The sequence below is a fragment of the Monodelphis domestica genome, chromosome 1, assembly GCF_027887165.1.
Source record: "Monodelphis domestica isolate mMonDom1 chromosome 1, mMonDom1.pri, whole genome shotgun sequence".
Taxonomy (NCBI): Eukaryota; Metazoa; Chordata; class Mammalia; order Didelphimorphia; family Didelphidae; genus Monodelphis; species Monodelphis domestica.
In genome coordinates this window covers 659,759,182-659,775,907 of record NC_077227.1, presented here as the reverse complement: position 1 = coordinate 659,775,907, position 16,726 = coordinate 659,759,182, and the positions used below count along the sequence as shown (strand labels likewise).

At 35.9% G+C, this 16,726-nt stretch overlaps 1 protein-coding gene across 1 annotated transcript; it reads left to right on the top strand.

Annotated features, from left to right (window-relative positions):
• The first annotated feature begins 2,441 nt into the window (after positions 1-2,441).
• On the top strand, positions 2,442-13,508 carry EPCAM (epithelial cell adhesion molecule). Its single transcript, XM_001382142.5, has 9 exons — positions 2,442-3,106; positions 4,721-4,825; positions 5,530-5,770; positions 6,057-6,122; positions 6,498-6,561; positions 7,755-7,856; positions 9,581-9,781; positions 10,893-10,937; positions 12,992-13,508. The coding sequence occupies exons 1-9, from the start codon at positions 3,031-3,033 to the stop codon at positions 13,028-13,030; spliced, it is 939 nt and encodes a 312-aa protein (XP_001382179.2). The 5' UTR covers positions 2,442-3,030; the 3' UTR covers positions 13,031-13,508.
• Positions 13,509-16,726: the final 3,218 nt, after the last annotated feature.

The following is a 16,726-nucleotide window of genomic DNA, read 5'->3' as shown; positions in this document are numbered from 1 at the left end:
GGTAATTCAGGTGGAGAAGTCCAACACAACTTTTCAAAATGTGGGAATGAAGCTTAGAGGCATGATTAGTGCTGCTTATGAATTTGGGAATCATCAGCTTAGAGGTAATAATTAAGCTACTTAAGTGGATGAAATTGTCTAAAGAATGCAAAAGGAGAGAGAACTTTGACAATTAAAGGGAAGAAGGATGAAGATGAACTGCCAAAGGGGACCATCAGATAGGAGGAAAACCAAGAAATAACATGCTCTGGGAAAGAGGAGAGAGTATCAAGAAAGGGGTTACGGGTATGGAATATTGCAGAAAAAGCAAGGAGAGTGAGTACTAAGAAAAGATTACTATATTTAGTAAGAGGTAACTGGTAACCTTAAAGAGAAAAATTTTGGAGGAGAAGACAGTTGAAAGTCAGGTAACAAGGAGTTGAGTGAGTGGAAGCTAAAAAGTGAAGTCAGTAAATACATACAGTTTTGGTATAGGTTCCTTGACAATAGCTTCCAGCATATTGGGAGATTTGCGGAAGTCAGGACAAGAATAAGGTATGAATGATCTGTGGTGTTGCCTGGGAGAACCCATATCAATAAAATCACAGATCCAGATCCACTGAAGGGGACTCTTTGTTTCCTAATGGCTATACAGAAGATAAATACCTACAAACTTTAGAAATGCATTCTAACCATACTAATGTATTATATTAGGTAATTATTATTACACATTAGCTACACTAAAAGTTAAAATTGAGAAACCACCTATAAAAACTGATTAATGTTTTCAAACAACAGAAATAGGGATTTGAGGATGTACAATCAAAGTACTTTAAAACAGGAGAAAAGAAACTGGGTAGTGCAGAATAAATTTGACAGTTTTGAGAGCAATAAAGAATAAGCAATGTTAGGGAAACAAATAGATACTATGAGTCAGAGATTGCTGTGATATTCTATGACAACATTTAATAATCATGTTGACTTGATTCACCTCATCACAGAAAATACACTAAAAAGCTGTTAAAAGATGACATCCTTCCTTGACTTATAAAATTGGGGTTAATACTTGAATAATTCAGAGTAAAAATATAATAATGAATAGTTTTATTGTTCACTGTAATCAACTTCCTTAACAATAGTACATTAACAAAAAGACCACAGTACATGCTTCACTACAAAAATTAGTAATTTCAACATATTGTTTTCAGAAATTTTATTTTGTAGAATTGTCATAGATTTAAAAAACAAATTTCAGTAACCCAAATTACTAAAAAAAAAAAATCAAGATTTTTAAGTAGTCCTATTGGAAAAAATAAAGTTGTCATCTTTCAATTATTCAAAATAAAAAAAAATGACAGTCTTTGTTGAAACATATCCTGGCTGGTGTTCAGTTTAGTTACCAGTAAAATGAGAAGATTGGACTCCACATTAGAATGACCTCTCTAAGGGTCCTTTCCTATCTAGGTTGTTCTGTTTCCATACTTAAATTTGGCTCCTGTTTATATCTCTTTGGAAAACTCAAATTATATAGTTACTGTATCTATGTACAACTGTATAGATCAACATTCATAAATTCTTTCCAAATTCAGTAGAGAAAATACTTCAGTTACCATAGACATAAAAATTTCATCTAAGAGATTTTAAATGATTTTCACTTTATTTTTGCACAATTGTAAGAATTTCTTAACGATTATGAATATCTCTTAAGTAGGTTCTCAGGTAAAGAAAAGCAGGCATAGACAACAAAACTGTTATGAGAAACATGTCCCTTTGAGACTGAGGCTTCTTTTTTTCACATTTATTTGAAGATTTTAAAACTACAACTCAAGGACTTTGGAAGATTTGCCATAATTTAAGTACATTTTAACCAAATCTATATTAATCCTTTTATTCCCACTTTCCAAAAAAAATACCGGAATTTGTTAATATATCAGCTTGCCATCTGACAGATAAAGGGGGAAAAAAGAAAAAGAAACGCGGTTCCTAGAATGTAGTTCTGTTGAAATATCATTGTTTATCTCCAAAGGGCTAAAAAGCTCTGAGAAAATTACATATGAAAGGTCAAGAATTATCAGTTGTAGCTATAAAGAAGTGGCTGGTACACCTGCTTCCTCATTTACCCATCTCTGGAGTCAACCCCCCTCCCCCCCACCTTTCCCTAAGGCCCGCCAGTTTATAATTCAAGGGAATCAAGTTAGATGGCCTTGGAGAGATCAAGGGTTGCTAGCTGGCCCCAAGTAACTTCGGGCCGCCCAGCTTGGCTGATTTCCCTCCTCTTCTGTCCTCTTTGTCTTTACTCACGTCCTCCTTTCCCCTATTTGACTTTCTCTGGCTCGTCCTTTAGGGCCTTTTCTTCCTCTCCGCGGCATCCTGTTCTAACTAGGGCGGGACGAATGAACTCAGGTGACAAGAGTGTTTCATTTTGCGTCCCCTCGCCACGTTCTCTCTTCCCTTATCGCTTTCCTCAGACTGGGGAGACCCGAGGGATCGGAAACAGGAAGATGGCGAGGGTAGGGGAAAAGAGAAAGGGGTCGGGGATGCGGGGGATCCACCAGAGGCGAGTGGGGTATAGCTAGGCAACACACCTGAAGGGGGAAGGGGAAGAGGAGGGGGCGGTGCTTAAGCTCCAACAGCTTCTGTCAACCCCTCGGGCGCCAGGGGAGGGGACTCTGCCCTCCGGGAGGAGGAGACCAGTTAGCAACTCAACTCGGTGAACCGGTCCGGCAGGTGGGGGTGGGAGGCTAGGGGCCCACAGCCCAGAGGGAGGGGTTCGGAGAGAGGCGGAGACGAAGTTAGTAGGACTAGACTAGATGTGGCCCAGGCCACCCTCCGCATAGTCTCTCTGCCCCTGCCAGAGACGGGCTCACTTCTTGTAGTCTTCGAGCCCTGGGCCAGGTGACCCTCTCTCTTTGCCCCTCCCACCCCGAGGGGCACGAGACCCTCCCACTCCTCCCAGCCAGATCCTCCGAGGGTTCTAGCGCGCGCGGGACCCTCTTTACTTCTTTACCCGGAGGAGCTCTGCACCCCTTTTCTCCCTCTGACGTGCACACCATGGCTCTCCCCCCGGCTCTCGCGCTCGGGCTGCTGCTCGCCGCCGCGGCCGTGGCGGTGAGCTTCGCTCAAGAAGGTGAGCGGGCGGGGTTAGGGGCGGCCAGGGATGCTGAGGGCGCCGTCGGGACTGGCCCGAGAGGCCACCGAGGGAGAACGGGATGGACGACGGCGCCGGACAGGCAGCACTTAGGTGGAGGCGGGAGACGGTCTGCCAGAGTCCATCATAGCGGTGGCAGTCATTGTCTCCTGGGGGAGGGAGCAGCTTTTGTATTCGACTCCTACTCCGAGTTTCACCTCGGAGACGGCACTAAGGGAAGATTTGGAGTGAGGCCCCGAGAAGGGACCAGACTCCCGATGACTTAGGGGTGGCCCAATGATAAAGACCCAGATTTTGGAAAGTCTAGGGGAACGCGACCTGGGGAGGGGTCCTGCGGGATGGGGGTGGTGTCGGGTTGTTAGCTTCACTTTCCGGCTCTTCGAGTTCTACTCCCTCTCCTGTTTCTTCTTACCCTTTCCCTCTTCCTTCTCACACAATGGCGCCCCTCTCCCTCTTCCGGGCTCTGGTTATTTCTGTTGGTGAGGGAAGATCCCTTGGGGAAGCTGAGGAGAGCGGGAAGTGGTCTGTGACCCTGGTTGGACCAGGCCCCGCCCCACGATGAGGTTACCTACCTGTGTGAGGGCCCGGATGAGTGCCCGGGTGTGGCTCTACAGGTGACTGTCCTGAAGCGCTCCTCGCTCTGCTATACACTTGCACCCTCCAGGCATCCGTTCTGCTCTCCCCGCTTTTTACACCTGTACTCTCCAGGCTTCCGCTCCCTTCTCCTTACTGTACATTTGCTCCCTCCAGGAACTGGAAACGTTACACATTCCAAGGAAGGAAAGCTTTCTAATCTTGACCCATCTTTTGTTTTCTATCTGAGACCAAAAGACCTTAAATTAGTTTCCTGTTATTGGAAAGACAAGAAAACAAATGATGATATCATTTCAGTGTAGTTGGATGCTGCATCCATTTTCCTCGAGGACGGTTGCCAGCTAGCTCTAACTTTAAATAAACTGGCTGCAATAATTTGCGTTGCAAATAGATTAAGATGTCTTTCCTGGTATCCCTTAATGGGAGGGCCTTCCCTCTGTTGATTTATCTTCCCTTTGATTTGTATGTGTTTTGTTTGTACATAGTTGTTAGCATATTGTTTTTCTCCACCCCTACTCCTTGAGAGCAGGTTTTTATTTTTATTCTATTATGTTTATTTGCCCTTCTTTGTATCACCAGCGCTTATCACAATTCTTGACAGTAGTCATTGCTTCATAAATGTTTGTTGGCTGAAACCAACCCGGACAAAAAGGCAATTTCATCAGAGAAACCAATGTGCCCTTTAATGAATTAAAGAATTTTTGAGTGGAGGGGTGGATTCTGAAGGGAAGGAAGGAAGGAAGAAATTACTTGGGTCCTATATGGTTTTGTAAATTGGTTGTGTTTGAGAGGATGAAAAATTTGAGCATAAAATTTGAAATGAGAATCAACAATTTTTCTTGTCATTTAAAGCTGTGATGTACTAAGTGTTTGGGTCGAATTTCCAGAAACTCATTTAACTGGAGCACTAGAATTGTCTCCAACTGCCAGAAATAGTATTGTTGTTGCTGCACCAATAGGAAGGTATCAGATTTATAAATGTTTCTTTTCCTTTCCTAGCTTGTTACTGTGAAACAAACAAGCTAACAAACTGTACCAACATACCATTTGAAGGTTGCCAATGTCATGCTATTGGTTCATCACATTTAATCACCTGTTCAAAAAGTGAGTTTAGTCTTAATTTTCTGGCATTAACTTTATTTTGGTATAGTAATTTGATTTTGAATTGTGATAGAGATAATTTTAAAATAATGACCAAATAAGTGTCAAAATACTTGCTCAGAAATGTTGCTTGTCTTGTTTGTGCTAGGATGCTTCAACTCAGTTGTCTGTGCTTTTAAAAAAAATCATCTAATTATCTACATTTAAAGGTAATATAGCTTTTTCCAGAAGTGAATGTGAAAAATGAAATTTTACCCGAAAGTGTAAGACTGTGCATGTCATTTTCAAGAGGCTCAAAGGAGAGTAACAATAAAAACACTCTTCAAAATAAATAGTATGACCCATATAAGAATTTTTTTTTCATTTCTGACTTGCAAGGAATTTAGACCCAAGAAAGACTTTCCCCTCATTAAATATGAGGAAGCAGAGTCAGTGACCTGCATATCATCTATGTAATAAATGGAGAGCTATATCTTCTGATTCCTATTTCACTGATTTCTCCTTTGTTTCATGCTAGCTCTCTTGGGAATTTATCCTTTCTTGTATTCAACGATTATAAGTTCTGAATTTATTAACTCACAAGTAGTGTAGGCTCTTGATGAGTATTATTTATAAACAAAAGGTACTCAGGATGATTTTTGACTTCTTTTTGAGAAACCCACATTTATTTTTGAGTTTGACTTTTAAACTTTATTTCCCTACCAAAGTTGCTTCAAAATGTTTGATAATGAAGGCAGAAATGCTTAATTCAAAAATGGGGCGGAGAAAGAAACCAGAAGGAGCTATTCAAGATAATGATGGAATATATGATCCTGATTGTGATATACATGGTCACTTCAAACCTCGGCAATGTAATGGTACTGCTCTTTGCTGGTGTGTGAATACAGCTGGAGTAAGAAGAACAGATAAAGAAACTGAAATAGCATGTGATGAGCTAGTAAGAACATAGTAAGTTTGTTTGGCTTTATTACTGTCATACTTCTCAGATGAACTCATCTTATCTCTGAATTACAATAGCAATGTTTTGTAACCTAAAACTTTGATGGTCAATATGATAGTTAATCTAAAAGTATTTTAGTTCATTTGTTTATTTAATTAAAGTAAGAAGAAATTTATTCTCTTTTAATAGTATTATCTCTATTTGGAGCTGGGAAAATTTTAGTGGTGGATTCACTGAGAACTGAAAGTTTAAAAACTATAAGAAAGTAATTCATTAAAAATTTTTTTATTACAGCTGGATCATCATTGAACTAAAACATAAAACAAGAGAAAAACCTTTCAATACAACTATCTTAGAAAAGTAAGTCTTATAGACACATATTTACGTATTTGGTGAATGGTTTTTCATTCATTCATTCAAATACTTGATTATTTGTAAAATGAGGCCCTTAAACTTTAAGATCCATTCTGGCAATGACATTCTGTTCACCATTTGGGATTGTTGTTTAAAAATTTTGACTTTCATGTTGTTTTACAGAAGACAAATACTTTTTATAATAGGTTGTTTCTGGTGCTTGTAAAAATTAAAGGTAATATCTTACCTTTAAAAGGTTTATTTAGCAATATTTGGATCTGGGAGAACTATAACTATCTGGTTATATCAATAAAAATTATGATTCCTATAACTTTGTATTATTAAATAGCTGGTTTATAACAAGATTTTTCATTCTCACAGTGCCCTCAAAGAGGAATTTCAGCGTCGCTATCAACTGAACAAGAAATACGTCCAAAATATTTTGGTAATATATTCTCTTCCTATTGCAAACTATCTCCAAAAGAAATTGTTAGTTTTGCCAAATATGTGGTAATATACCTGGATCCAGTGGATAAATTACTGGATCTAGAAGTAAGACATAGATTTAAATTTTTCCTCTGTTACTTGTCTCTAAGTCTTTGGCAATTCTGAAAAAAAATTCACCAAGTTAGAACTCTATATTCTTTTTCTTTGATTTCCATATATTCTTTATCTCTACATGCATTGTGATTCTTATCTCATTGAATTTTTAAGAAAATAATGAGTATTCAAGAAAGAAAGATCAGACAATTCAACTTGGTTAGACAGAAATATGGTCATGAATTAATGACAAGGATAACTACTGAGACAGAAATTTTGAGATACTGATTTTCTTGCTCATCTTTCCCATAGAAATATTCCTCAAGTATAACTTCCATCTTCTCTTCTCTATAACACCCTGCTTTCTCTCTAGGAAACCTAGCAACTTCTTGAAACTTGTCACTCCTAAGATAATTTATTTTCTTTGTGAGTACTAAGTAATCACTATATTCTTATTAGGTATGTATTCTAATTTAGGGTTTTAAAAAATCCTGTATCATTAATTTCTGTTTTTCCAAGAGTATTCTTTTTATAACTTCCATGCCATTAGTCAGAATAATCCATGCTAGGCTATTGAAAAATGTTTGAATGCAGCAAATATTTGAGGCAGGATTTGAGCCCAAGTCTTGTGATTCCAAATTTGTCCCTCTACTGTAAAACAGTTGTGAGAAATAATTTTACTTCTTTCTTTGCCATCAAGTAGAAGACTGAATTTGGATTACGTTTTATTTTAACACTTATATGCCACAAGTAGGATAATTACTGGTCCAAATAAGCAGTTTCTACCCATAATAATTCTTGATGTGGTAACAAACACTTTCTCTTTCATGACAGAAGTTAGTATTATTAATTTTAGTTGTCTTTAGATTTTTCAGAGCCATATGCAACATTTAGCCCTCAGAGTAATATGTGACATATTTAAAGATGTCACAAAAATTCTGATTATCCAATAGTTAATTATTCAATAACAACCTTAGTGGAGGAGAGCAACTCTACAAACTATTCAAAAGTCACAGAATTCAATGACAAAAATGCCATGATGACCACTATGATTTTGTTATGAATTATATTTACTTGATTCTTGCTGTTTTTTTCCAGTATGAGAATGATTTTATCACTATTCACCTGAAGCAAAATAGTAGCCAGAAAAGCACAAATGATGTGGACATAGCTGATGTGGCTTATTATTTTGAGAAAGATGTAAGTATGACTAGTCATATCATTGTGAATATGTTTTTGAAATATCAATCTCTTGTTCAAGAACCAATATTTAGAGAGGGAAGGGGAGGGGATTATTAGTATTCTGTCTAATTTAATGCTAATTTGATTAGCATTAAAGGTCTTTTAGTTACCTTTTAGGTTCTACTTTACATTCTTCAGAATCATTCCTTTGATTCAATTTTTGCTGTTGTTGTTGATTTTGTTGTTGTCATTTTATTGTTCCTTCCCATACCAAAGAAGTCATCGGTGCTTAAAGTAGGACTTGCTCCCTTTATGTATTTGCAAAGGGATCTCCTAGTGCCCTTCCACTATCTGGAATACTATCTCCTGTTACAAGGGAATCACTTTAAAAGACTGATATATATATAAATTTAAGGTCGCCAAGGAATCAGCTATGTAATTCCTAAATGAAAACTTAAGTCAGCCGTCAATCTTTTATGGAGTTTAATTACAATAGGAGGAAGTAATTAGAGATAGAGAGAGAGAAAAGGGAGAGAAGGAAATAGGGCTTAAATACCCCTTCTGTTTAGGCTGGGCCAAAAGGCCCAAGCCCTTAGATAGCTGGGGCAAAGAAAAGAGATCAGTCCCTATTACTCACGTGACCAAAATGGAGAAACAGTCTCAGAGGCCCCCACCTTCAGCTTCCTTCAGAGCAAGCTTCTCAGAGCCCACACGAACCACCCCGACCAACTCCTCTACACCTCTGGAGTCTTCAGACCCCCTATCTTTAAGGAAACCCTCCAAGTTGCCTCCCCTCAGTCCTCACATCTACCAATCACTGTTCATCAATTTCCCTGTGCAAATGGAGGCTCTAGCTTAACCCAGGACCGCCCAGAGGTTTCTGGCTTTTGCACATGTCTGTTGAAGGTCATATTTTCAAATGATTAAATCTTTGCTCCTTTGCTACAGCTCTTTCTAAATCCTGTTAACCTGAGTAGGGTAGAGATTGGAATAATTAAATTTTGATCTAGGCTGCAGCCCTTACTCAATCCTGTTAGGACTGAATAGGGTGGAGATTGATTCCAAGTATCTCCATTGTATCAATTCTAAAATCAATCATGACTCAAAGAAATTCCTGTTCTATGCTTAAGCATAGGTCAAAGTCCTTTCCATTGTTCAGCAAAGGGTTTCTGTCCTAAAGTAATCTTAAGAAGGAAAGAGAAGGAACCTCCCATGCCAATGGGGTTCCCATTCCAATAGACTATCAGTAAGAAATTTTCCAAGTATGAAATATCCCAATGGTGAAATTTCCAACATTTATAAGTCTAAGGAATTTTGAGGTTTACACTCCCATATCCTATTTTATCTTTGAAATAGCTATTTCAGACTTTATTAACTCTTACAACCCTTCCCTGAAAAATCTTAGGCAACATCATTCAAAAAGTAAGTATATATACACAATTTATCATACCATTTTGAACTCGATCATTTGTTACATAGTTACATATGTATGTTTCATATTTCCAATTAGATCTGTGAATTTTTTAAGGGTATGGGGACATACTTCTGTTTTCTTTTATCCCTCTTCTTACTCTCATGGCCCATAGAATAGGGAATGGAACATATGGGAGGCATGTAAGAATTTTTACTCATTGTTCAATTTGATGATAAAACACCAATAGTCACCCAAGAAGTCAATCATGTTCATTGATAGTGGTTCTCACTAAACTTTCTGAATTTTGTTTTTCTCCTTTCCAATATAGGTAAAAGGGGAATCTCTCTTTTTTTCCAGTAAGATAAATCTTGATATAAATGGTGAAAAGCTTGATCTGGATCCTGCTCAAACTTTAATATATTATGTTGATGAAAAAGCACCTGAATTTTCAATGCAAGGACTAACAGCTGGTGTTATTGCCGTCATTGTAGTTGTAGTTCTGGCACTTGTTGCTGGAATTGTTGTGCTGGTAAGTGTAGTACAGATAAAATGCCAGTGTACTAAGTATTATTTTATTTTTCCCCCCAAGTATTTTAGAGGCTTCTATATGAGAAAATTATGTTCATGCTCCAGCGATATATAATAATAACAATACTCAATCTGACTGTAAATCTTTACAATGAATTAATCCCATATAAAAACTTTTCCTGGTTTCACTATGAGATAATCATTTTCTGTAAGGGAAATAACTTTGTGTTATGTATGTTGCAGGCAATGAAGAAGGCTAAAAATGCACTGTATTAATTTTGTTTTGCCACCAAACTACAAATACCTGCCAACTTCACTAACTCTTCTTCCATTTCAAATATTTTAACCCATGAAACAGAAATACAAGAACCAGACAATTCTATATTCCCAAATCATGCACCACTGCTAAGAAAGTCTAAGCTATTACATGATGATAGTAGTAATATCTTATGTATAGCAGTCATATTTACATAAAATTTAAGCATCAAAATAACCCTATGCGATTATTACTATTTCTCCCATTTTAGAGTTGAGGAGAATGAGGGTAAGAGAGATTGATTAAGAGAGGGTAAAAGAATTAATCTAACTATTAAGTATCTTGAAGTAGGATTTAACCATAGATGCAGCACTTAATCTACTTCCTCCAAGAAAAGAGAAAAGGGGGTTCTGTAAATCAAACTAGAAGTAAATTCTCTCTCCAATCTAAATCATATTCCTATATACATACATACACATGCATTTAACTCTAAAGAAGCTGGGCATTGGCTTTTATAGATTAAAAAATTTTTTTAGCATTATCACATTTTACCATTTTATACAACAAAATTATTTTTATATTCTGTGTTTTGGCCTTTACTTTAAACATGATTATCCCCAGGTTTTACAGTTTTATTTAAATTTCCAATGCATTGTTGCTCCTACTTTTCTTTACTCTCAGTATTTACCTTTTTCTTAGTTTTTTTAGTTTCTTATTTAGCTGTTTAAAAAAATTAGATTAAATTTTAAATTGTTTGGTTATGAACTTTAATCAGCTTCCTGTGCTAATGTATAACTATTTTTGCTCAACTAAACAGAAAAAAGTTTTCTAAAAGTATCTAATATCATTTATTTAGATTGTGTCCAGGAAAAAAAGGAGGACAAAATATGAGAAAGCTGAAGTAAGTTGATCATTAATCAAATTCATTTTAAGCACTTTAAGGTTTATAAAACTCTCTACATATCTTTTTTTATCCTCAACAACCCTAAGAGCTTTTATTTTCCCCATTTTACAGATGAGGAAACTGAGGAAGATATGGGTTAAGTGACTTGCTAAGCATTTAATAGTCACACAGCCAGTAAATATCTGAGGTGGGAATTGAACTGAGATTTTCCTGACTTCAAGTCTAGAGTTCTATCCTAGTAAAAAGAGTCTAACTACGAAGTTATGGGATCTGAATTCTCTGGGTCTGTTTTTTTATCTGTAAGATGAGGGCATTGGAATACTTGGCCTGTGAGATATAAATCTAAGATCTAGCTCTACATTTATGATCCTATGAACTTGTAAAATAATTTCTTAAATGACTTTTCTTGGTAAATTAAGAGAATGCTTCAGAGATACAAATAGATTTTAACTATATTATAGCCTCACTATAATACTATTCTAGAGTTTTGTGCCTAATAAGAGAATGAGATTCTTGTCTAAATCCTTTTACATAAAGCCTGAAAGGAATACTTTTTATTGAATTCAGTTTTGCAGCAAATATTACAGCAATTATACTGGAATATCTTTAGAGTAGAGGTCCATATTATTGCTTGTTTAAAAAGAGATAAACTGATATCCTTTCTTGATGTTACTCCCTAGTTGACCCCTTTCTTATAGCAAAAAAGTATGTGGTCAAGCCAGCACATTGCCTATATCTAAAAAACATACTTCTTCACACAGAACTAATTGGTCATTGCCTTAATAGGAGTTCTGGTGTCTTTCAGTATTGTTTTCCTTTATATTTTTATGGTTTAGGATTCAGTTATTTATTTTGTTCTTTAGTCTTTATTTCATATAATTCTTCCCAGTTTTCTCTGAATTCTTTCTAATCATTTCTTATAGCACAGTATTTCATTACGTTTATTTGCCCTAGTTCAGCCATTCATTTTCCAATCAACCAATGTATATCCATTTTGTCTTTAGATACTGTTTCCCCTTAATGAGTGTTCCGTTAATGAGATCTGATAAATAAACCAAATGTAACTGATGTGAAATATTTATATTTTAAGCTAGTGGGGAAATATTTGGAAAAGATAGACCTAATTTATATTGTGATTATTCTTTTTGTTATTACATAGTATCCTGTTAATTATAAATGAACAAAATTATTTGAAAATGTTTTTCAAATTTTGGGGATTGATTATATATATATTTGGTTCCTTGGTCAAGAGTACACTGGGGTCATCTATTTAGAACTGGAAGGAATCTTAGAGACCATCTAGGTCAAATCCTTTGTGTTACCATAAAGAAAACTGAAATTAAGTGGCTTGGCAGTTTTCAATTGTAACGATTTGGGAATTGAACCCCATGCCTCCTGAATATTCCTGACTGTTCTAGACATGTGTAAAGCATTCTTTTTTCACTCAATAGTATTAGACTGATATCATTGGAAGATCATGGGATCCTAGATTTAGACCTAGATCATGTTTTAGCAGGTTTTCAATGTACTTATGATAATGCAATGATTGCTTCAACTACTACTGCCCCATTTCACAGATTAAAAAACAAAACAAAACCCAAGGTCCAGAGAAGTAATGTGACTTCCCTATTTTCATAGGGATAGTAAATGATAGATCTAGAATTTGAATTAAGCCTAGTATTCTTTCTACTATACCACATTTTCCCCCTATTCGTATTTGGGTAATTTTGAAAAGTGAGTCTCAGTTTTCTCATCTGTAAATTGAGAAGCTTCATCTAGAAAAAGTTCATTCAAATTTTTAAAAATTGTACAAATTCTACAAGTCTCTAATAATTTATCAAAAATCCTCAAAGCATCCAATATAATGCTACCTTTTATATTTTATTATCATGGAAGATGGAAGTTATTGCTCCATTTTGTAGACAGCTTCATATTCCTATACTTCCTTGTCTTTGATAGATATGTTAATAAATTTTAATATAAAATTATAAATGAGAGGAGCTTGATTTTTGATGACAAACTTCATTCACTTTTTTCTTCCTTCCTTCCAGATAAAAGAGATGGGTGAAATGCACAGAGAACTCTCATAACTACCAAAATATGAAGACAAGAAGAGAAAAAAAATAGAAATTTTGATACTATTTGTGTGGAAGAAAAAAAAGCAGTACTAGATTAATTTCTTGTTAGGAACCACTATAAGCTAGGGTTTAAAAAAGGAGAATGAGTAAAGATTGATAAGAAGCAGGATTTACTTGGTATTCAAGTTTATGAATAACTTGAAACTTTTCTTTGGCAATTCTTTATCAAAAGGTTGGACCACAATAAATTATTCAAGTACATATTTTCTTAGACAAAAATTAGACTGTATTGGTTTAAGCAAGTGCTTATATGACATAAAAATTCAGGCTTTAGATGTATTCCATGATACAGTGTGAATTCCACATTTTTACTTGTAAATGAAAGATAGCTTTCTGTCATGTTTTTGTTTGTTTTGTATAGATTTTTGCCTTGAATTTCCTTAAACTTTTTTTTATGAACTATGAAATAAACAAGTTGTTCAAAATCTAATTTCCCATTTTTAATTTACCATTCTTAAAAAAACAGCTATCAATTTCCCCAAAGTTCTGTCTGATCCATTAACTAAATTATGATCTTTTTCAAACATCTAAATGTCAGATATGAAAAGTATGCTTCATGGAAAAATTGGAGTCTTTACATACCATCTTAAGGTTAATTTTTAATTTTTTAAAAAGATAACACTTAAAAAAAAAACTCTTACCTTCTGTCCTGTATCAATTCTAAGACAGAAGGGCAAGGCAACTGTGGTTAAGTGACTTGTCCAGGGCCACACAACTGGGAAGTGTCTCAAGCCAAATTTGAACCTAGGACCTCCTGTCTCTAGGCCTGGCTCTCAATACACTGAGCTACCCAGCTGCCCCCTGGTGTCTTTTCTATACCCACTTTCCTCTTTCCCTTTTATCCCTTGTCTCCACTCATTCAAGATCAGTTTTAGGATTTATTTATAAGAGAAAGGAACCTTGGGGAATAAATTGGGGGAAGGATTTCTTAGATTGGAAACCAGATGAATAAATTTATATAATTGGCTTATTGCACTAAAGTTTCTTCAGACTTTGTTATTAAACAGTCTCTGCAAAAATATACTTGACTCCCAAATTACCCAGAGTAGATTATCCAGATTATTGACTTCTTTGAATAACTTTTTTGTTCCAAGAAAGACTTTTTAAAGCAATATATTTCAGTAAGCTTCCATTAGGACTGTAGAATATGGAAACGTGAAAGTAATGTAATTTTATTTAAAGTGGGTATAGTGGGAAAAGCCATATTGATATTAGCTCTGGAGTGAGGGGTATTGGGTTTAAACCTGCTTCTTTACAATTCTATGGCCTTGCACAAATCACTTCATCTCTGGGCTTTGTTCTTTTGTGTAGTATGTGGCACACAGTAAGTGCTTAATAAGTGTTTCTTGATTCCTTTGTAAAGTGAGTCTTTTATACCAGATGACCTTTAATGTCTATTTTCACTTTAAATCTATGACTATCTAATATTTAGAAAAAGGGTTCGAACAGATTGAACACTGAATATAGCTATTAGGTTTATTAGATGGTAGTAGATTTAATTTCAAATATTATCTGGTTAGCCACGAGGAGATTTGGGGGCTGGAGAGTTCAAAGTTTTTAATCCGTCAACTAGAAAATCAGAGATGGTGAAGGAAATGATTCTGGGAACAACTCAGGTCAATTAAAATTGTAACTGCTTCTATTTTTAATATAGGCCCTGTGAGTAACAATGTACCAAAAAATTATCACACCTCCATATTAAGGATGAAGGCCTCCAACCTCATAATAATAATGGAATTTGAATTTATTCATTCCTTTATCCCTTGAGGTTAAATCAACAACTTTTGTTAGTAATAACACATTTATACATCTCAAGTTTCCAGAATACCTAATTTCCAAATAGTTGAGGTAGGTGATGAGAGCATCATTTCAGTTTTAACAATGAGAAAATAGGCTGGTCCAGCACCATACAGACAGAACTGAGAACTTGGTTCTTTTGACTCCAAATTGAGTACTTTGGCCATTCTATTCTTCTATATTGTCTTTCAAAAAATATATTGAATACCAATTTGAGAATATTATTCAGAATTAGCTAATCCTTAGGCCCCCATCCACCAATAAGAATTCAGCTTACCTTACGTTTAGTCGGTTTTGTTATTAATACATGAAGGCTACATTATCAAGTCCAATTTTTAACCTGTGAAGTTAATGTTTTCAATGTAATTGAAGTATATTTTAAAAGGAAGCTGAATATAAATACAATCAATAGATATAGAGCTAATGTGGTACAGTAGATAAAGTTCCAGGTCTGGAGTCAGGAAGACTCCATTTCCTGAATTTAAATCTGGCCTCATGTTTACTAGCTGGTATGACCATGGACAATTCACTTTTACCCTATTTTTCTCAGTTTTCTCATCCGTATAATGAGCTGAAGAAGGAAATGGCAAAAAGGAATTTGGCAAAATCTTTGTCAAAAAAAAAATACATCCTAGGTTCAAATCTGGCCTCAGACACTTCCCAGCTGTGTGACCCTGGGCAAGTCACTTGACCCCCATTGCCTAGCCCTTACCACTCTTCTGCCTTGGAGCTAATACACAGTATTGACTCCAAGACAGAAGGTAAGGGTTTAAAAAAAAATACAACTCAAACCAAATAGAATCATGAAGAGTCAGACACAATTGAAAATGACTGAACCATATATATAATGTATATATATGTAAAATATATGTATACACAAACTATGTAAAGATTATATATCAGGTTACAAAAATGATATAAAATCATTGAACTATAAAATATTAGCTATTATTATTCAGGTACTAGGAAGTAACAGTTATTCACTTGAGCCAGTAGGTCCCTGAGGCAATAATGTCTCAAGGATGATTTCAATACATTTTAAGGGAAAATGTAGCTTAATTTCCATGGGGTGAGGACTAAGCTATTACTCTTAACACATAACACACCCTCTCTTTGGGAGTAAGGTTCTAAAGATATTCTAGAGAACTGTCTACTGATAGATCCTGGGACCAAAGCCCCCCTTTCCCCCTTTCCTACCGAGACCAATAGATCTCCCTTCCCCTATACCTGCCGGAATTCCAGGACAAAAGCAAGTAGTTCCACTTCATAGGGCACTGTTACTTTCATGCTGTGACCTGACAAATCCATGATGGATTGATGTTCTGAACTTATACTATTTGTACCATACTAAGCATTGTACAAGCCTTGAAACCAAAAGCCCTCACCCCCAAAGCCAACCCCATTAGGGCTAATCATCTAGACACAAGTACTCCAATTTTGCCCAATAGACAATCCATGTTACCACCCTATAAAAGATTGCCTCCTTCTCCACCCCAGTGGAGACCCTTGGACATCTGTAGGGTTGGGGCTCTTCCCTGGCTCTCCCTTCTTCCTCTCCCTTTCCCACAATAAAATTTTGCTATATTACTCAATCTCTCTCATTTGAATCAGGTTGGACCCCTGTCAGCAAGGTCTGACATCTACCATTTAAATGACTTTAGAACTGGTTAACCCCGATCTAAAGGATTCACGAAAACTGATATTGGCAGCATTAAAGGAGATTTTTTTTTTTTAAGTGAAGCAGAGACAGCATAAATAATAAAACAACCTTTTGAAGGAGTGAATGAATATGGAAAAAATAAAGCTCAGAAATTCTAGACATCACTACTTCATCCTCCCTTTAGAGTGATT

Excerpts from the sequence above, each read along its gene's own strand:
- EPCAM (XM_001382142.5), top strand. The coding sequence starts at position 3,031 with ATGGCTCTCCCCCCGGCTCTCGCGCTCGGGCTGCTGCTCGCCGCCGCG. Across the intron at positions 3,107-4,720 it reads GGTGAGCTTCGCTCAAGAAG|CTTGTTACTGTGAAACAAAC; the intron begins GTGAGCGGGCGG and ends TTCCTTTCCTAG. Across the intron at positions 6,562-7,754 it reads AATACGTCCAAAATATTTTG|TATGAGAATGATTTTATCAC; the intron begins GTAATATATTCT and ends GTTTTTTTCCAG.